The following is a 21879-nucleotide window of genomic DNA, read 5'->3' as shown; positions in this document are numbered from 1 at the left end:
AGATTTTTTTATTTAGTGAGGATGAATTAAATTGAAAAGGCTTTTATATTGTTAAAAAAATTCTAATAAATATTGTTCTTTTGAACTGTATATTTATTAAAAAAAATACTGAAATGTATCATGATTTCCACAAAAATATTAATCAGCACATTAAAGACAACTCTTTTCTAAATTGATAATAATAAATGTTTCTAGAGCACAAAATCAGCATATTAGAATGTTCATGTGACAAGAATAATGACTGAGAATTCAGTTTTGAAACCACAATAATAAATGAATGCATTTTAAATTGTAATAATATTACAATATGTTACAATGGCATGTTGCAATATTGTTCATAGTGCTAAAATACATAATGCAGGACAATGAAGTGAATGAGGTAAATATATTAAACGCAGAAAAATAGGAAATATATAACAGTAAGATGTGTAATGTTTTGTAATTCAGAATTCTATTCTGCTCACCGAGCCTACGTTTATTTATGTAAAATACAGCTATCTAAAAGCAGTAAAATTATGAAATATTTTTACTATTTGAAATAACTGGTATCTATTTGAATATGTTTTAAAATGTAATTTATTCCTGTGATCAAAGCTACATTTTCAGCATCTTTACTCCAGTCTTTACTCCAGTGTCACATGATCCTTCAGAAATCATTCTAATATGCTGATTTGCTATTCAAAAAACATTTATTATTATTATTATCATTATTAAAATTTAAAACAGCTGAGTACATTTTATCAGAATTCTTTAATGAATAGAAAGATATAGAAATGATAGAAATTAATACTTTTATTTAGCAAGGATGCTTTTAATTGATCAAAAGTGATGATGAAGACATTTATAATGTTACTAATGATTTCTATTTCAGATAGGCTCTGTTCTTCTAAACTGTCTGTTTATTAAAGAAACCTGAAACAAATCTACTCGGCTGTTTTCAACATAATAAATGTTTTGAGCAGCAAACCAGAATATTAGAATTATTTCTTAAGAATCATGTGACTGGAGTAATGATGCTAAAAATTCGGCTTTGAAATCACAGGAATAAATTAAAATTTATAACATATTCAAATAGAAAACAGTTATTTTAAATAGTAAAAATATATCAAATTTTTTATGTTTTGCTGTACCTTGTATCAAATAAATGCAGGCTTGGTGAGCAGAAAAACATTACAAATCTTACTGTTCAAAAACTTTTGAATGGTAGTGTACATATAAGCTGTAGCATATCTAAAATATTTTAATACTTACATTTCACATTTCCAAATCCTTCTGCACTCACTGAATATTCCTAAACGGCTGTGATCCTGAACTCCCCCTGCCGGAAGTGAACTGTACTGCGGCGCTGGAGTTTCCTGTTGAATTTCCCTGTAGAGCGCAACAGGAACTTCAAGCCTGAGCTGCGCCTGCGACTACTCTCACCGCGAGCAGGATTCCTCCGCAAACTCCCTCAACTACACCAAACCGCCGCAGATTAACCACCGAAAACGGCTTTGCGAGTTACCTTCATCCTCCCAGCCACCCCAGAACTGAAAACCTCATCGGAAAATGCATGAATGAATAGTTGAAGCGGATTGTTTGTCCTGGAAAACTCAAGTAAGGGTGGGTAGAGCGGAGCTTTGACTTACTTTCATTCTGGGTGTTGTCTTTTTTTTCAGCCGCTTTATCTGTGTTCCCAGTCAGTCAAACAGTCGGCGTTTGCGTCGTTTGGTTCTAATACATGTTTATGTTTTAGTATGTGCAAAACAGAATAGAAAGGTATTGTGGGGTTGAATTCCTTTGAGTTGTTTGAAGTTTTACGTCGTGGGTGAGGTGGGCCTGCACGCCACTGCGCGTATGAAGACGCGACGCGACACATTAGAACGCTTCCATTAACTACAAACGCGAGAGAACACGTAGTTTATGTGGTTTGTGTGCGTTTTGTCGCGTAGTTGGGGTGAAAATGTATAGATTTAGACTACTGAGTTGTTTCTTTATGTTCTTATCTTTCGAAGTCTGTCTGCCTGTCTGTCTGTCTAATAAATCTTTACATACTTTTGGGGCAAAATGCCTCAGATATATGAATATGTGAACCTGGACCACAAAACACCTTAAGGGTACATTTATTGAAAGTGATGTTTATTCATACAAGCTAAATAAACTTTCCATTGTTATGGTTTGTTAGAGATACAACTATTTCAAAATCTGAGGATTCAATAAAATCAAAATATTGAGAAAATCGCCTTTAAAGTTGTCAAAATGTTCTAAGCAACTGTTGTTGGCTATTGCTACAAAAATATACCCATGCTACTTTTGTGGTCCAGTGTCACACATGGAGCTTAAGATATTGGTTTGACACCTCTATCTATAGATATCTGTAGCTGTTATCTTTGAAACTGTTAAGTGTTTCAAGGGAAAAAATCCTCTGATAATGACTTAAAGTACTATATACAAATATTGCCTTTTAGTAAAAAGGAAAAAAAAGATGAATTAATTTCCTTATTAGGTATGTAATATGTGACCCTGGACCACAAAAACAGTCATAAGGGTACATTTAAAAAGAAATAGAGATTTACATAATGAATAACAAGCTTTCCAATGATGTATGGTTTGTAAGGATAGGTCAGTATTTGGCCAAAATACAATTATTTGAAAATCTGAAGTCTGCGGGTGCAAAAAAATCAAACTATTGAGAAAATCACCTTTAAAGTTGTTCAAAAGAAGTTCTTAGCAATGCATATTACCAATCAAAAATTAAGTTTTTATATTTTTATGGTAGGAAATTTACAGAATATCTTCATTGAACATGACCTTTACTTAATATCCTAATGATTTTTGGCATAAAACAAAAATCTAAAATTTTGACTTAAACAATGTATTGTTGGCTATTGCTACAAATATATCCGTGCTACTTATGGACTTCGTGGTGCATATTCCTTACATATGTTTAATGTTGCTATTCTACATGACATTATAAGATTGAGATTTACAGGAACAGAAAGTTAATGAAAGATTTGCATTGGGTTTGGTCCTGATTGAGCAACCTTCTAATCAGAGCAATCAACTTCAGTTAATCGCAGTGCTGTAAACTTTCAGTTTGTCTTTTAAAACCCTGTCAGTTTGTTTCTTCAGTGCAGATTAAGACTAAACATGGATTAAACTGCTCTGTCAGGGGTGGTTGTCCATCGCAAATCCCTTTAGTCTAGCACTAGGCTTATTCTATGTCTGTAAAACCAGTTCTATTGTGTCTGTCTTTAATCTACTTCCTATTTTGGTCTGAAAATGACTAAAAGACAGAAAAGAAAGGAAAATGTCTTCATTGGCTGGAGGTCAGTGGGATTGTTGAAAGTTCAGACAGGCCGTTCATCAGCCCACACCCTTTTGAGATTCTGATAATGATGCTTTAGGAAGTCATTTGTTCCTCTGTGGCAGCCTGAGTGGGTTTTTATGATTCAGCAGATCATTTAGAACAAATTAAAGGGATAGTTTACCTAAAAATGAAAATTCTGTCATGAATTATGCCCTTAAGACGTTGAGGGCTTTCTGACTCTGCATAGACAGCAATGCATCTGGCATGTTCAAGGTTCAGAAAAGTAGAGATTGTTGAATAAACTCGTTAATTTTGTTTTCTCTGCGCACAAAAAGTTCTCGTAGCTTCATAAAAATAAGGTTGAACCACTGATGTCACAGACTATTTTAACGATGTCTTAATTACCTTTCTGGGCCTTAAACATGTCAGTTGCTCTGATGTCTATGCATGGTCAGAAAGCTCTTGGATTTTATCAAAAATATCGTAATTTGTGTTCTGAAGATGAAGGTCTTACAGATTTGAAACAACATGAGGGTGAGTAATAAATGACAGAATTTTTATTTTTGGGTAAACTAACAATAAATTGTCTCTTTTTTAAAAAAAAGAAAAGTGTCTGCCTGCATTGGACATAGTGGAAGGGCATCTTAGGTTTGAAAGATCTAAAGATCATTTTGATGCACTTTAATGTTTTGGAGAATATGCTTTATCATATGACATTCAAATAGAGTGTACATTTGGCTAGTGTTCAGAGTGAGATGTGAAAGTGGCACATGTCAAATTTGTGTGTATTTTGAGTGGGTGTGTGCCAGAGTTTGTACATGTGCCACCACCTCTGCTGCCACCAGAGGAAAAAGTATGTGTGAAGATGTGCATTTCAAGGAGGAAGACACTGCAGCAGGTGTTAAATCTGCAGAGAACATGTGGTGCAAAAAAAAGGCCTTTTTTCATTCTGTGTGCAGCTGGAGTTGAAGCGATGTTTTGGCGTGGTCAGTTATTATCCATCAACACAGGTGGAAATAATCTTCTTAGTGTGTAAGAGAGCCGTTGTACTTTAATACCGACTTAGTGGACGTCAGAGAGTAAAAGAGCTCAGGGGCAGACAGCCAGACCAGAGCATATGAGGTGTCACATTGAAGATGGCAGAACCTGTATCAGAAAATGCTTAGCCTGCTTGTTTGATGATGGGTTTAGATTTTCATAGGACTGTGTGACTTTAGAGTGTAGCTTAAAGGGACAGTTCACTCGAAAATGAAAATTATCATCATACACGTACCACCAATTGTTCCAAATCCAGTTTCTTTCTTGCTCTACACAAAAGAAGATATTTTGAAAAATGTGGGAAAATCACATCCCAGGCTCATGAAAATACGTGTCTTTATATACATTGCTGCAACACTGTAATTGCGTACCATACTGCATGGTTTATGGCTGTTTTAAAGTGAAATGTCCAGAGAGTGGCACTAAAACACACTTTCAATACGTGACCATGGCATGTTATTATTACAATGGTATAGGCACATATTGCTGCGTTTTTGTTACTTCTTGAGGTACGTATTGCAGCTGTTTAATTCAAATATCCAGGGAGTGGTGCTAAATGTTAATGCTGTATCGTATTGGAAATATTCTCTACACCAAACCCAACCCTAAACCTATCCGATAGTGTTAACAAATGCAAAAGTGATATAAAAATTAGTTTTTACCCCGCTTTGCGTTGCCTAACAACAGACCTTAGCTGTTATAAATTCACTGTAAGCCATGGCTTCTTGGGGCTTATTGCTTTATGAAGTCATAACATATTATTCTGCAAGTAATTGTGTGAAAATAGGGCTTTATTAATCCTCTATACCTGTAAATCATGCTTTTTGTGAAAAGGAATAAAAGTTGAATAAAAGAGGAGTTTTACAGCCTCTAGTGTTCATTCTGTTTGGAAACTGCAGCGATTTGTACGTATAGGTACTTTTTCAGTTTTGCAGAAATGTATAGAGGCACGTATTTCCATTGAGCCTATGTTGGAAAATCCAAACCGTTTCTGGTCCCCACTGACTTCCATAGTATATTTTTCCGTACTATGGAAGTCAGTGGTGACCAACAGCTGTTTGGTTACTCCATTTCTTCAAAATATCTTCTTTTATGCTCAATAGAAGAAAGAAGGTATGGAACAACTTGATGGTAAGTAAATGATGACAGAATTTTTTTTGGATGAACTGTCCCTTCAAGTGTTGATCTTGCATTTCATGTTGTGATTCGTGCTCTGAAGCTCTGTCTTATCTCCACCCTGCCTGTCAAACTGAAGATAGTTCAACGTCCAATAGTTTTTATTTTGTGTAGTTACAATCAGCATTAAGTCTGGTTCACTTTACAGCTTATTCTGCACTCTAAAAATGCTGGGTTAAATGCAACCATTTCTGGGTTATGTGGCAACCCAGCTCTGACTAAATGTTGGATAGAAAAGTTTTGTGTTTTTTGACATCATGCTAGGTCAGTTAACCTATATCGAAGGTTTTTCATTTAAAATAAGAAGAATGTACTGTAAAACGTGTTTTATGTTTATTGGACAAGAACAGCTCATATACAATTTTTTAATTCATTGTCAAGTCTTTTACAATCATAAAATCTTAAAGCATTCAGTAAAGGGTTTAGGACATGACAGGAGCAGCATGAGCAGCCAATGGGAATCTGTGGAAAGAAAACTTCAGTAGACAGTTCTTATTCATTAAATGACTTATATTCATGACTTTTCTTGTGTTCGTGTATGAAAAGTAACCTCGTTATTTGGCAACCCATTGCTGCATACATATGTGACCCTGGACCACAAAACCAGTCTTAAGTCGCTGGGGTATATTTGTAGCAATAGCCAAAAATACATTGTATGGGTCAAAATTATAGATTTTTCTTTTATGCCAAAAATCATTAGGAAATTAAATAAAGATCATGTTCCATGAAGATTTTTTGTAAAATTCCTACTATAAATATATCAAAATGTAATTTTTGATTAGTATTATGCACTGATAAGAACTTAATTTGGACAACTTTAAAGGTGATTTTCTCAATATTTTGATTTTTTTTTTTACACCCTCAGATTCCAGATTTTCAAATAGATATCTCGGCCAAATATTGTCCTATCCTAACAAACCATACATCAATAGAAAGCTTATTTATTGAGCTATCATGTGATGGATACATCTCAGTTTTGTAAAATTTAACCTTATGACTGGTTTTGTGGTCCAGGGTCACATATTGGACAGAACACATGCTTGGTTATTTGGCCCAGCTGGTTGAGTTAATTTTTTTTTGACCCAAAATGCTGTGTCGTTTTATTTAAGTCACCTATTGTTTAAAATGTATTATATTGCCTAAAAATGGGCTGGAAATTAAAAATCACACACAGAATTATAGAGGCAACAGCAATAATTAATAGATCGTTTATTATTAAGCAAGAACACCCATGGACAAAAATATAAGACAAATTTAATTTATTTGGGTGAATACAGCATAGTTTACAATAATGCATATATTTAAACTCATTTTACAGGCATATTAGTAATATAAAATGGATCATTTAAAAGCAGCATTCCCATTTAAGTGTATTCAACAGTTTTCTTTTCACTGAAATGGTGCTAATTCTTGTGCCAGTGTGTCAGCAAAATCTAAGCCAGTAATGGGCTGCTGTTTGCCTGGAAGAACTATGAACCTCAGACTGCAGCCTTGCGTTTCACCTGTAGTTGAAAGATGTCGTGGCTAACTCCATAGCCTGCCCATATACAAACAGTACTGAGAACATATTTTAACATCAAATAAATTAAATTCAGTATTATAACGAATAAAACCAATTTATGTTATGCAACATAACAACCACTGCTGATGCAGCTGACTGACACATCATCCTTGTATGTTGTGTTGTGTAAAATAATGCAATTTACAGCACAGTGAAGACTTTAATGAAGTAAAATGTATACAAACCTTTATTTTGCTGAAGAAGCACACCAAATCTGCATCGCTGAGAACCACTTTGTCCTTAAAAACGGGCCAGCAGCTTAGTTACAGAAACACTACCCAGCACCTGGGTAAGAATATTAAAAATAACCCAATAAAATGACCCCAAAATTTGAACCCAGCATTTGGGTTAAAAAAAAATAAGCCAGCGTTCTGTAAGAGTGCAGAAAAACTACCCAGCATTTGGGTGACCAAGAAGTGCTGAGTTAGACAGAGGAGATCATCTGACTGACATCAGACTGAAAAGCACTGTACCATATTCAGCTGTAAATGTGTTTCTAAATTCTGTGTACTTCAAAATATTAGTGGGCTGCATGTAAACACAAACATTCACCTAGTTTATTGTGATTCATGGATAGGACTCTTGGGAGTCAGCACCTTATAATGGAATCAAAAGCATCCAGTTTAGTTTGATTCATGAACAAACTCTTATGAGCTGGTTGGTTAATATGAATCAAAAATGTGCTGCTCAATCAGTGCATTCTGATCCATGAAGAAATGACATGCTTTTAGTGATGTCCTTCTTAAAATTAAGCAAGTTCCAGGGCTTTTGTTAAAACTACAGATCGAATTTTTGCATTTTTGTATTTCCGTCCTAAATCTGGCCATGCAAAACAACAGATACCAAATGTAATTGCAAGTTCTTATTGCAAATTTCTGATTTTCTCTAATACTGTTCCTATTTGTATGTCTGTGCTTGAGCATACCTGCCCCAGAGAAATATTCAGGCATGTACAACTTAAGGGACATGACGAGGCTTGTAAAGCCTGTGTGATGATTGTGGTCTCTAAACATCATTGCACTGCTTTTAACTTAAGGGGTCTGATGAAGCAAAACACGTCATTCCCTAAGACTGGACCACTAGTCCCAATGATCTGGTTTACTGTCCTTGAGTAGTAAGAAAAGACAGCTTTTTTTTTTTCCGAAGAATGTGTCATTTGAAAAATGAGATCAGGGAACTGCTGCAGTGTTAAAGAGGAACAATACTTGGCTTACTCAAGACAACTTCCTTTTTGCCTCACTGCAATTATAAAAGGTTGTTTAATCCCATAAACTGGATTTATGGATTTTGATCATTTAGATCTGCGTTACATTTGAAGCAAGTGAAGCTAAAGTGAAATGTGCTGGACTGTCTCATCAGCAGCAGTGTTTGTTTAATTTTCGCAGATAAAACCACACTGAACGCACACATGGAACTGTCATGTCTTGATGTCCACAACCTCTTACCCACTTCCTTTTTAGTAAAAGATACTGACCTTCATGGCGTCGTGCTGTGCTAAGCTCACGAAAAAAAAGAAGAACTTTAGTTTAAGTTGCATTCTGCATGGATTAGCTGCTTATGAATATTCATAATATGGTTTTAATAATAGAGCTGGCAGAAGTGGGTGTAACATGCCTTAGGGAATAATAGCAGCTGCAGTTACAGCAACAGCTCATACTGTACATTCCCACGCACTAATTGTGTGATGTCAGTTCTGAGTTACAACTCTCTTATTTGTGTACGTGTTAGTTCACTGTCAAAGATCAGATTGTTGAGATATATACCTTTCTGTTTGGGTTTGTTAGGTTCTGTTAGAGCTGCATTATGACAAGATTGGGTGGGATCGTTTAGAGCTCTTTGAAGAGGCATTTAAACTGCATTTTGGTTCAAGTTCAACAACATTCCTGTAATGTTTTCCTCAAAAAACATAATTTCTTTACAGCTGAAGAAAGACATATTGGATGAAGGGGGTAAGAAAATTATCTGTAAATGTTTCTTCTGGAAGTGAACTTCTTTAAGGAGTTAAGTCAGAATAGAAAGTCTTGGTCTGGTTCTTTTCTTATAAAATAATTTAAAGTGATGGAGATTGTATTTATAAAACCTTGAAGTGTGGCTGATATAACTCATTGTGTTTTCTTGGATATTTACATTTAGAAAGCATATTGTGCTCTTTTCAATTTGTTTAAGGGCCCTATAAAATCTGACTATTTTGTTATATTTTTTTTTTTCAAATTCCATTACAATTTTTCTGGATTCCATTTTTCTTTCCGTTATAATTTTCCTAGACTCTGTTGCAGTGCTTAAATTAAAAACACAATTTAACAGCAATTTATTAATAGTTTAACAAAATTTAATTTTTAAGGCCCTATGCAATATGTTTAATTTTTCCTCAAATTCAGTTTTATTTTTTACCAAATTCTGTTTTCCATTAATTTTCTAATTTTAATTTTATTGGTTTCATTGAATTTTATTAATAAGCGTCTCTAATTAATTGATTTGATAAATAAGTAATATATTTCTGTCATAATTTCTTCAAGTTAAACTGAACTTTTGTTTTGACAGGTTGCTGTGAAGACCTGTTTCTGTTTGTATATGATATGACGCATGCTTCAGTATGTTTGTAGTTAACAAAATTGTGCTTCTGCACCATTTATTCACTCAGAGATGCACAGAACATGCAGGATTCATATTCACAGACACTAGTCCATATCGGGTTATGATTTAAGTGTACTGACCTACTTTTGATTATCCATCCAAAATTTGGCAAATTCCTCGACATTCCAGTAAATTCTGCAATTTAGTCCGCATTTACCACATCAGAGAAGTCATAGGGCCCTGAATTTATTCCTACAATTTTCTTTACTTGGGTTTTTTTCTTTTAAAATGGTCTTAATATCTATAATGTACCTGCATAAAACCAGCAGAAACCCTGTTTGTGCACCTATGTATGTGTATCATTTGATTTCAAAATAGATTTCATTCGATTTCATCTCACAACTCCAAAAAGTAGTGTTCAATTTCAAATTTTACCACTAGTGACTTAAAAACTGAATTGCAGTTAATATCCAAACAGGTTTCCAAAATACAACCCCTTCTGCCCTGTCTGCCAAACAAGTAGTTCCTCCGTATTTACATTCTTCAGGAAGTCAGTCTACATTTGGCTTACTTATAGTTTTCTCTGCACATTGCGCATTAAAACAAATGCTAATCTTCAGCTTCATTTGAGTGTGTAAAATTAGCATTTTAAAGTACAGCTGCTCAGTCAAATACTTTGGCAGAAGCAGTTGTCAGTGTCAACCACAGCAGTTTGTGTCTGATAACATCGATGCGTTTCTCTAGAGACTCTCTGTTCTTCATGTTAGACTGGAGGCACTGCTCTCTTCTAATCGCTCGCTTCCTGATAATGGATCTCCTTCTGCTTTTTTCTTCTGTTAAGTTCTCTCCACCATCATGATCAGGTACACTTTTCCTTCCTAAATATGTCTAGGTGTGTGCCAGTAATGGCCACAGCTCACTAAGAATATCTCCAGCGTTTATCTGCAGTAATCTCTATAAGATCACAACAGCCTATCTCCATTTTCTCTGGTCTGCATTGCGTTTCCCCATTTTATGTCCTTTAATTGTCTGTCAGCCACTGCTGTGTGCTTGTAGCCATTATTAGTTTCAGCAACAAGCAATTTGACTTTCCATGCTAGTTGTGGAACTGCTGCAAAACATGACTTGCAATGGTGTTTGTTTAGTTTACAGGTTCTGGACCAGTGAGAAAGAAAAGCGATAATCCAAATGTATTCAATTGGTCATTGTATCAGAGTAAAAATAATTCATTTTCAATGTAATATTAGTTGGGAATTTTTAGCAAATGAATCACTGTCAGCAAGTTTTTTTGCATTGTGCCAGATTATGACACGGTATGAGGGTGTGCCCCATAAGGGGAAGAGAGGAAGGAGGAGGGCACTTTCAATCTGACAGTTGATGCTGTGAGGTGTGAAAAAGTTGCCTGGTTGCAACGATATGGAAAGAGCTTTTTGGTTGTTTTGTGGTTTTATTTTTTCCTGTCAGCTATAAAGCCTATTGCTTGTCTTTGCTCTGTTGCCATAGTTTCCAAACATTTAATTACTGTTTATGTTGATGTTTGCCATCTGTGATATCAAATTTTCAACATTTTTGTTGGGCTGAGTAAAAAAATATTGATTTTCTGATTTTAATCGATTTTTGTTTTTATGAAACTGTATTGATTCTTAAATCCCAAGAATCGATGAGTCTAGCCTGTTTTCAGGTAATAAGTGATACATTTTAGCACAGCTCCCTAATAAATCGCAATAAGCTTTGTTACTTTTGATACGAAACAAAGTTGTAGATTTCAAATTCTGTCTATTTTACTAAAGTGTTCAAACAATAAATGCCATTTTGGCACTGTTTAATGTGGAGTGACGGATCGCCTCAGTGCCTCAGTTCTAAAGAAGTGGCAGCAACAATGTCATATAATTGCCACATTTACCACAGTGACCATACGTTTATTAGTCAGCTAAAAAACGAACTCTAGAGAGAAGAATTTTGCTAAATACATGCAAAATATAATGTATGTATTATATTAATTTTTGTACTGTTCTTCAGTATTTTAATTTGTTCAATTTTGGGTTTATGCAGGTACATTAAACACATTTAAAAATCTTAGATGTTTACTAAGATTCTTATATTATCTATTGAAACCCACAATAATACTTAAAATATTAGTAAGCTTAATGTATATAAAAATCCTCATTTATTGAGTACTTTCAATTTTGAGGTGGCTGTCCCAAACCCTAACCCCTAAATTTTAACTTGTGAAAATATTGAAATCATCTTTTTTTTCTTCCATTGTTGTTTTTAAAAGTATCTTTTGGTATATATGTCTCCCTCTTTCTCATAGCTACATGGAAAGTAGATACGCCCTAACATTCTGAAGTAAATATGTTCAAAAATCTGAAAAGTCTGTATGTAACTTTCAGGAACATCACTACCGAACACTTTTTTTTCTGCAATTAAGCACAGTTTGTTGGAAATTATTCCATAACGTTTAGTTTTTATGTGTACCATAAGATTAGCAAGGATTGAAAAAGTGTCTAAAATTGTCACTACCGAAACTTTTGTTGGAGTTTCGGTAGTGACATCAGTGTTATTCCATAAATTTGTCATTGAAACAGTCACGACCAAAACATGTCATCATTGTTTTGGTAGTGATAAAAAGAAATTCATAATTCTTATATTTGGGGGAAATAAACAAATATTTGTACAGTTTGCAATTTTTTTGCATTTTAGTATGTTTGAGTTTTAGTAGTGTTTTAGTATGCAAGTTAAAATTGTGTAATGTGATGTGGTCGCTACCAAAGCACTACTGTCACTACCGAAAATGTGCGGTCACTGCCAAAACATGAATTATCACCTAAGATGTTATTATAGTTTTTAGCTCAATATGAATTCAAAGTAATAATTCCTTAACTTTGAAATCAGTACGATCAACGTTTTGCCTTTTACAAAGAAAACTGGATTCAAAATACAACAAATATCATAAATTACACTTGAAATATTGTTAACAATTTAATTGCTATTGATTTAACTCTCAAAAAATGTTTTAATAAAATAGCAAAAAAATGTATTTACAAAATCTTAATAGGTAAATATAACCATTCTTATCAAATTATATATTAATGTGTTTTGGAAGTGACAATTTTGGGGAGAGGACAAAAATTCTAAAACTTTCAGAAAATATAATAGGAGAATTAACTGCACAATTACTAGAAATGTGTACTTTGGATATTATGCAATTTGCATACTAACAATTTTTTTCAAAACGTTTCCAAATCTGACATTGGACGAATTCTGTAGAATGACCCATATATCCAAAATAACAGATATTGAATCGAATTGCCAGCATGCGATTCAGAATCGAATCGAATTACACAATTTGTGTCAAAACCCAGCCCTTTTTAACAGTATTGTCAAGAAAAAAAATGTTTTAAAAGGGTATGTGTTTTCTTCTAGAATGATGGCATCCACAGTGACTTTGGAGGATGCTCTGTCCAATGTGGACCTGCTGGAGGAGCTGCCGCTTCCAGATCAGCAGCCTTGCATCGAGCCTCTGCCCTCCTCCCTCATTTACCAGGTAAAAACTGATCTGAGAGCAGCTGACCTAGAGCTTCAGTGTATTTTAAAAATATATAAACCCAAATTACCTGAAGCGTTTGCATAACAAGATTTTCTTTTTACCACCTTTAGCCCAACTTCAACACCAACTTTGAGGACCGCAATGCTTTCGTGACAGGCATCGCTCGTTACATCGAGCAGGCCACGGTCCACTCCAGCATGGTAAGATCCTCTCAGCATTTCTGCACAAACAGGCAGCTGTTCAACTCCACCTACACTAACTAACCTTCTTTAAATCACTAAACCTCAACTCAATCACAGCTCTGTTAGGCTGACCTTGACTGTCCAAACCAGTCTATCAAGCCAGCCCTCTGGAAGCCCTGCTAAAGGAGTCTGTCAGGGGCTTGAATGGATTTAAGAGGGGCCCATTAGAGTCTCTCATTGTCCATGTTCACCGTGGTCATTTGAGGAGACTGGCCAAGCGGAGTGGGCCGCTCTGAATGGTTTTTGTATTGAATGTGAACTGCTGTGTGCTCCATTAGTGAGAGGTAATATCTGTCAGGGACTGTTTGGCATCAGTGAGGAACTGAAGAGTATGTGTGGAAGCAGTGTGGTGTTTCAAAGTTTCTATGAAAGAGAGTTATTTTGTTACTCTAGGGGAGATTTTCTCTAAAGTTTCTGTAGAGATTTGTTAAGATCTTAAGATTAAGTGGGTTAGTCTGTTCTTTGGCAATTCCTTCAACGTGAAATAAAGGTTTATTGTAGAATCTGCATTTAATTTGTGTATGTATGGGGCTTAAATTCTAAGGTCAGAATATGCATTATTATTTTCTTACTATTATTATTACACTACCAGTCAAAAGTATTTGAACGGTAAGATTTTTAATATATATATATTTTTTAAAGAGGTCTCTTCTGCTTACCAAGCCTGCATTTTTTTTTTTAATTCAAAGTACAGCAAAAACAGTAACATTGAAATATTTTTACTATTTAAAATAACTGTTCTCTATTTGAATATATTTAAAAATGTAATTTATTCCTGTGATTTCCTGTGAGGCTAAATTTTTAGCATCATTACTCCAGTCACACGATCCTTCAGAAATCATTCTAATATTCTGATTTGCAGTTCAAAAAACATTTATTATTATTATTATTATTATTATTATTATTATTATTATTATTATTATTGTTTTGAAAACAGCTGAGTAGAATTTTTTTCCAGGTTTCTTTGGTGGGGCAGCCGTGGCCTAATGGTTAGAGAGTCGGACTTGTAACCCAAAGGTTGCAGGTTTGAGTCTCAGGTCCGGCAGGGATTGTAGGTGGGGGGAGTGAATGTACAGCACTCTCTCCAACCTCAATACCACGACTGAGGTGAGTCCCTTGAGCAAGGCACCGAACCCCCAACTGCTCCCCGGGCGCCGCAGCAATGGCTGCCCACTGCTCCGGGTGTGTGTTCACGGTGTGTGTGTGCACTTGGATGGGTTAAATGCAGAGCACAAATTCCTAGTATGGGTCACCATACTTGGCCTCACCTTACCTCCTTTCCTTTCCTTTCCTGACCTGAATAGAAAGTTCAGAAGAGCAGCATTTATCTGAAATAGAAATCTTTAAAAAATAAATGCCTTTATCATCAATTTTGATTTCTATAATTTATTTTCCCAAAGAAATTATACTATGTTTCAGAAGCTTTATATTTCAGAAAAATGCACAATCTTTCTGTTCTAAGAAATGTACTCAACTGTTTTAATAATAATAATAATAATAATAATAATAATAAATGTTTCTTGAACAGCAAATCAGCATATTCAAATGATTTTTGAGGGATCATGTGACACTGATGACTGGAGGAGTAATGCTGAAAATTCAGTTTTGAAATCACACAAATAAATTTTGGATCAAATGAATGCAGGCTTGGTGAGCAGAATAGACTTATTTAAAAAAAAAATGTACTGTCCAAAAACCTTTGACTGCTGCTGTATTTTCTTATTTCTTATTTATTAATTGTGTTTTTTTATGAATTATTTATTTTATTCAAGTATAATTTTCTAAAAAGTTCTAACCAAGAAACAATGTAAAATAAATCTTAAATATGTCTGCATTTTACTTTATAATTTGTATTTGTTTTAGTTTTGTATTTAGGAAAATATCCATGTTTTCTGTGTAGTCTCAGACTTTTGGACCCCAATTTCATGGAGAACTTTGTGTGTTACAGAATGAGATGTTGGAGGAAGGACAGGAGTATGCCGTGATGCTGTATACCTGGAGAAGCTGTTCAAGAGCTATTCCTCAGGTAAGTTAGTCACGCCGGTCAAAAACACACACAACACCAGCAACACAGACTGTAAGTCTTTTGGTTTAACCCTCTCCATCTATCCTTCTCTCAGGTGAAGTGTAATGAACAGCCCAACAGAGTGGAGATCTATGAGAAGACAGTGGAGGTGCTTGAGCCTGAAGTCACCAAACTAATGAACTTCATGTACTTTCAGGTAAAGATTAGTGCTATTTTCTGCATTTTAATACAAGATTAACGCAAGATAATGCAATGCTTCTCTCTCATTTTACTTCACTTTTAGAGGACAGCAATAGATCGCTTCTGCGGGGAAGTGCGTCGACTGTGTCACGCCGAGAGGAGGAAGGACTTTGTGTCTGAAGCCTATCTGCTCACGCTGGGAAAGTTCATCAACATGTTTGCGGTGCTGGACGAACTTAAGAACATGAAGTGCAGTGTCAAAAATGATCACTCCGCCTACAAGAGGTAACCACAGACTGCTACACAGATCTAATCTCGTCATTAATACATGCATCCTCTAGATGGCAGTCATTCTACATCTGGATTCTTCTGGTCAGTCATTATCACAATAGTGTACCCACTTTTTGTGATGCTTCATTGGCATTAAACAGACTTTTCAAATACTTAAACCATGGATGCTTTTATTCAGCATGGATGCATTAAATTCTCAAAACTGACAGTAAATACATTTAAAATGTTACAAATGATTTCTGTTTTAATTTAATGTTGTTCTTTTGAACTTTATATTGTTTCCACAAAAAAGAAATGTTTCTTAAGTACCAAATCAGCATTTTAAAATGGATCAGTGTTTTTTCAGCTACATTTTTTAGCATCATTACTCTTCAGTGTTACATGATCCTTTAGAAATCATTCTAATATGTTGATTTGCTTTTCAAGAATTTTTTTTATTATTATCAAAATTTAAAACTGTTTTTGGGATTCTTTGATTAGAAAGATTAGCATTTATCTTAAATAAAAAGATTTCGTAACATTATGCACTGTACCATTCAAAAGCTTGGAGTCATATATTTTTTTGGGGGGAGGGGGAAATTATAGAAAATTCTTTTATTTAGCAAGGATGCATTAAATTGATCAAAAGTGATGAAAATTAGAAAACAAAAGTTTTCTAATTCAGATAAATGCTGTTTTTCTGAACTTTTTATTCGTCAAAGACACTTGAAAAAATTCTACTCTGCTGCTTTCAACATAATAATAATGTTTTTGAGTAGCAAATCAGAATATTAGAATGATTTCTGAAGGATCATGTGACTAGAGCAATGATGCTAAAAATTCAGCTTTGAAGTCGCAGGAATAAATTACATTTTAAAATAAATTCAAATAGAAACAAAATTAAATAGTAAATATATTTCAAAAAGCATTTCAAAAAATATTGTGTCATCAAGACACTAGAGTGGTCTGGTTTTATACCTCCTGTTATTTCAAAGTGTTTGTGTGAGTTGGTGTATCTGGTGTGTGATAGATTTAAGTTTATTTTCAGTGCGCCCACCTGCTGAACACACTTTATGAAATGTCAAATTTGTCAACCACAGATCCAGTTTTCCACCTCATGTCATCAAACACTTTTCTCGTCACTCTCTTGCTGTCTTGACTTCTCCTATGTCTCTATGGGTGACTTTTTTTAAAATATTTTTATGTTTTTCTATTTTTATCTCAGCATTACAGATTTGTTTTGCTGCTGGCCAGTAGATCAGATTTTTTTACTGCCAACATATTTTATAATGGATGTCAAATTTTTCATTAAATGCTTATTTTCTTATTAAAGAATCTAAAACATACTCTTATTTGGCTTGAGTTATGTATTATTGTTTGACATAGTTATATATGATGCTTGAGCTGGCCTGACTGTGATATGTTTTGTGTCAGACTTTCCCTTTTTTGCTTATAATTTTCTCTTTTTCCCATCAGAGCTGCCCAGTTCCTGAGGAAAATGTCTGAGCCATCCTCCATTCAGGAATCTCAGAACTTGTCCATGTTCCTGGCCAACCACAACAAGATCACTCAGGTACCTCACCATATTCTGTGCGCTAACAAAAACCAAAAAATTTTGTCACTAATAAGACCTTTGTCCATCTTTGGAACACAAATTAGGATATTTTTGATATCCTCAGCTTCTGACCCTCCGAAGACGGCAAGGGACCTTAATTTGTGTTCTGAAGATGAACAAAGGTCTTACAGGTTTGGAACTAAATGATAGCGAGTAATTAATGACAGAATTTAAATTTTTGAGTGAACTACCCCTTTAATACTGAGAAAATGCATTGAATATAAAGTATCTAAACAAACAAGACCAGCTCTTGAACGCTGAAATTGGCTAAATTGACTTCAAGTCCCTGGATACAGCAGCGTATTAAACAGAAATACAGCAGTGCTTGAGACATGTTCTGTGTATGAGTTGCTGATATTGACGCCATCTCTGTTTCAGTCCTTACAGCAGCAGCTTGAGGTGATTAATGGATATGATGAGCTGTTGGCAGACATTGTTAACCTATGCGTGGACTACTACGAGAACAAGATGTACCTCACCCCCAATGAGAAACACATGCTACTCAAAGTAAGCATATATTTTTGATGTTTTTGAAAGTTTCTTATGCTCACCAAGGCTGTATTTAGATGTTCACAAACACAGTAAAAACGGCAATGCTGTTTAGTATTATTACAAGTTTTCTGTTTAAATGTATTTCAAAATGTAATTTAGTTCTTTGAAGGCAAAGCTGAAGTTTTAGCATCCATTACTCCAGGCTTCAGTGTTACATGATCCTTCAGAAAAGTCATTCTGATATGTTGATTTAGTGCTCACATGTTTTCAACCAATATTAAAATTGGTTTTATCACTTAATATTTTAGTTTGAAGTCAGCTAGTCAGGATTCTTTGATGAATAGAAAGTTTAAAAGAACAGCATTTATTTGAAGTAGAGATTTTGTGACCACCTTACTGTCACTTTTTATTTTTATTTGATGTGTTCTTTCTAAACTTTCTAAAAGTTAGTTTAATTACTCACCCCTAAATTTTAAATCACAAAAAGTAGATGTACTATGTACTTGTTAAGGATAGTTGACCATTTTACTTTTGACCATATTAACTGTGATATTTATGTATCATAATCTTGACCAAGCAGTCACTGTTACTAAGGACGTTACTATTTAATATCAAAATCTAAATATTGTTAAACACATTGTTAAACATTTATTATTATTATTATTATTATTATTATTATTATTATTATTATAGTATAAATCAGTTGAGTACATTTTTCAGGATTCTTTGAATAGAAAGATCCAAAGATCAGCATTTATCTGAAATAAAAAGCTTTTGTTACATTATACACTATACCATTCAAAATGTTGGAGTCATTCAAATTTTTTTTGGTAAATAAATCCTAGAAATTAATACTTTTTAGCAAGGATGCATTAAATTGCTTAAAAACGGTGATGAAGACATTTATAATGTTACAAAAGTTGTTTATTTCAGAAAAATAGTGTTCTTCTGAACGTTCTATTCCTCAAAGAAACCTAAAAAAACACTCTGATGTTTTTACCATAATAATAATAATAATAATAATGTTGTTGAGCAGCAAATCAGAATTTTAGCTTGATTTCTGAAGTATCATGTCACTGGAGTAATGATGCTAAAAATTCAGCTTTGAAATCACAGAAATAAATTACATTTTGAAATGTATTCAAATAGAAAATTTCTTTTAAATAGTAAAAATCTAAAAAAAATTATTGTTGAAAAATCTTTGATTGGTAGTGTATTTGTCATCTTGGGCTTTTTTCCCCACAAAGTTTTTCACATAGTTTGGTGTGACTATGTCTGTAGGTGATGGGCTTTGGTCTCTATCTCATGGATGGATCCAACAGCAACATCTACAAACTGGATGCCAAGAAGAGAATCAATTTGACGAAAATTGACAAGTTTTTCAAGGTGAGTGTACTTTAAATAATTTAATGGACATGCAGTCTTTGACCTTCACAAATGGAAATGCATTTGAGATGCATGTTAATACCTGGTGGAAACCAGGGTCTGTCTCATCTGACTGCTTGTGTTGGGATGACCCGAGACCAATTTTAATTTGATTTGACATTCTGTTTACCCATACAGCAATTGCAAGTAGTACCTCTCTTTGGTGACATGCAGATTGAGCTGGCCCGCTATATCAAAACCAGTGCTCACTATGAGGAAAACAAATCCAGGTGGGTGTCCTAGGATGCCATGCATAAATGTGAATGCTGTAGCGGCTTACTTTACTTAAACCTAAATAGAAACCTGCCCTTCCAACCTCATGCAACTCTATCTTTCTTAAAGATATTTTTTAATAATGTACTGGTTGTTGTTTTCTAAGACACTGCAATGATTGAAAATTTGACATTGCAAAAGCAAAATTAAAACTTTATACAATTCTATATTCTCTAGGTGGTCGTGCACATCTTTAGGCAGTAGCCCGCAGTATAATATATGCGAGCAGATGATTCAAATCCGCGAAGACCACATGCGGTTCATTTCTGAGCTGGCTCGCTACAGCAACAGTGAGGTGAGAGGCTTTTAAAAAAAGAAAATACTGTCTTTTCTTCACTGTCTTTCTAAACACGACTCACCAGTCACCATGCACTGACTCATACTGCCAGTGACGTTGGGGGATGAAATGTCTTTTACCTAATATGCCAAATGACTTGCGATTTCTAAACATAAGACCTCTGACGAAGTTTGTTTTCTGAGTGGTTCTTTGATTCAGAAGCTGGCAAAACCAAATGTGTTGTTTTGCATCTCATTAGAGTCATTGTTTGGGTTGGATTTAAATCAAAATTTGGCTGCAGTAAGGTTCCTCAGTATATACATTACCAGTCAAAAGTGGATTTATTAGGATTTATAATGTTTTTTAAGGAAGACTCTTCTGCTCACCAAACCTGCATTATTTGATCCAAAGTACAGAAAAAAGTTACATTTTGAAATATTTTTACTATTTAAAATAACTGTTTTCTATTTGAATATATTTTAAAATGTGCTTTATTCTGATTTGCTGCTCAAAAAACTTAGCAGAGTAGATTTTTATTTTTTTTAGGTTTCTTTGATGAATAGAAAATTCAGAAGAATGGCATTTATCTGAAATAGAAATCTTTTGTAACATTATAAATCTTTTTATCATCACTTTTGATCAATTTGTAGCATTCTTGCTAAATAAAAGTATTTATTTCTATAATTTCTTTCCCCCCCCAAAAAATATACTCACTCCAAGCTTTTGAATTGAGTACAGTGTGTTGAATTGTGTATAGTGTATAATGGTACAAATGCTTTTTATTTCAGATAAATGCTGATCTTTGGATCTTTCTATTCCTCAAAGAATCCTGATTTTTTTTTTACTGTTTTAAATAATAATAATAATAATAATAATAATAATAATAATAATAAAATGTTTCTTGAACAGCAAATCAGCATATTAGAATTATTACTGAAGGATCATGTGACACTGAAGACTGGAGTAATAATGCTGAAAATTTAGCTTTGATCGCAGAAATAAATTTCACTTTAAAATATATTCCAAATAGAAAAACGGTTATTTTAGATAGTAAAAATGTTTCAAAATTGTACTGTTTTTGCTGTACTTTGGATTAAATAAATGCAGGCTTGGTGAGCAGACAAGAATTCTTTAAAAACATTCAAAATCTTACTGTTCAAAAACTTTTGACTCATAGTATATTTCAAATGTTCGGGTTAGTATACATTTTAATGTATTGTATAATATCATTTAGTCTTGTAAAGGCGACGCTGCATTTTCATCAGCCTTTACTCCAGTTGTCAGTGTCACATGATCTGATCTTCAGAAATCGTTTTAATATGCTGATTTTGTGCTCAAGTAACATTTCTTGTTATTATAAAATATTAATATCTTTGTTGAAACCGTGATCATTTTTTTCAGGATTCTTTGATAAATAGAAAGTTCAAAATAAATGCAATTATTTAAAGGCTGTATCAGCGATTCTAGGCTGAAACATTTTTTGGCATATCTCGGACCCTAGGCTGACCACAGAGACGCGTTTTTTTTTTTACAGCCGATTTATGGGGCAGGCAACGAGCGGATCGTGAAGAAAGGTCAGCTGAATATGACACTTTATGTTTCAGGCTTGAAATCGCTTATACAGCCTTTAATATAGAATTTATTTATAGCAATTTAAAAAGTCTTTACTGTCGCTTTTGATCAATATATTGCATACTTAATGAAAAAAAAGTATATTCTACTAGTGCTCTAGTTCTTATGGTAACTATGGTAAAAATAGCTAATTAAACTGAATAAACCTCAGCATAGTGAATGCTGAAAAATCTCTTTTAGAAATGCATTAATACTTGGAGTCATATGGCTTAATGAAAATCAGAAGCTGCAGTGGTTTACGTTGCTCTTGTTGAGTTCG

At 34.1% G+C, this 21879-nt stretch overlaps 1 protein-coding gene across 2 annotated transcripts in view; it reads left to right on the top strand.

Annotated features, from left to right (window-relative positions):
- The first annotated feature begins 1380 nt into the window (after positions 1–1380).
- Positions 1381–21879, top strand: part of cyfip1 (cytoplasmic FMR1 interacting protein 1) — a 54305-nt gene continuing 33806 nt past the window's right edge. Inside the window, exons 1-11 of one of the 2 annotated variants that reach the window (XM_073851300.1) lie at positions 1381–1596; positions 13065–13185; positions 13299–13388; positions 15379–15456; positions 15551–15652; positions 15740–15921; positions 17383–17479; positions 17900–18028; positions 19295–19399; positions 19577–19668; positions 19889–20006. In XM_073851300.1, the coding sequence (XP_073707401.1) occupies positions 13066–13185; positions 13299–13388; positions 15379–15456; positions 15551–15652; positions 15740–15921; positions 17383–17479; positions 17900–18028; positions 19295–19399; positions 19577–19668; positions 19889–20006 (1113 nt within the window). In that variant the 5' untranslated portion in view covers positions 1381–1596; position 13065. Of the gene's footprint in view, positions 1603–13064; positions 13186–13298; positions 13389–15378; positions 15457–15550; positions 15653–15739; positions 15922–17382; positions 17480–17899; positions 18029–19294; positions 19400–19576; positions 19669–19888; positions 20007–21879 lie in introns of both variants that reach the window. The other variant, XM_073851299.1, reaches the window with a different exon arrangement.

This window comes from Garra rufa, chromosome 12 (genome assembly GCF_049309525.1).
Source record: "Garra rufa chromosome 12, GarRuf1.0, whole genome shotgun sequence".
Lineage (NCBI taxonomy): Eukaryota > Metazoa > Chordata > Actinopteri > Cypriniformes > Cyprinidae > Garra > Garra rufa.
Note: the sequence above shows the minus strand (reverse complement) of the source record. Positions and strands in the feature narration are given on the sequence as shown.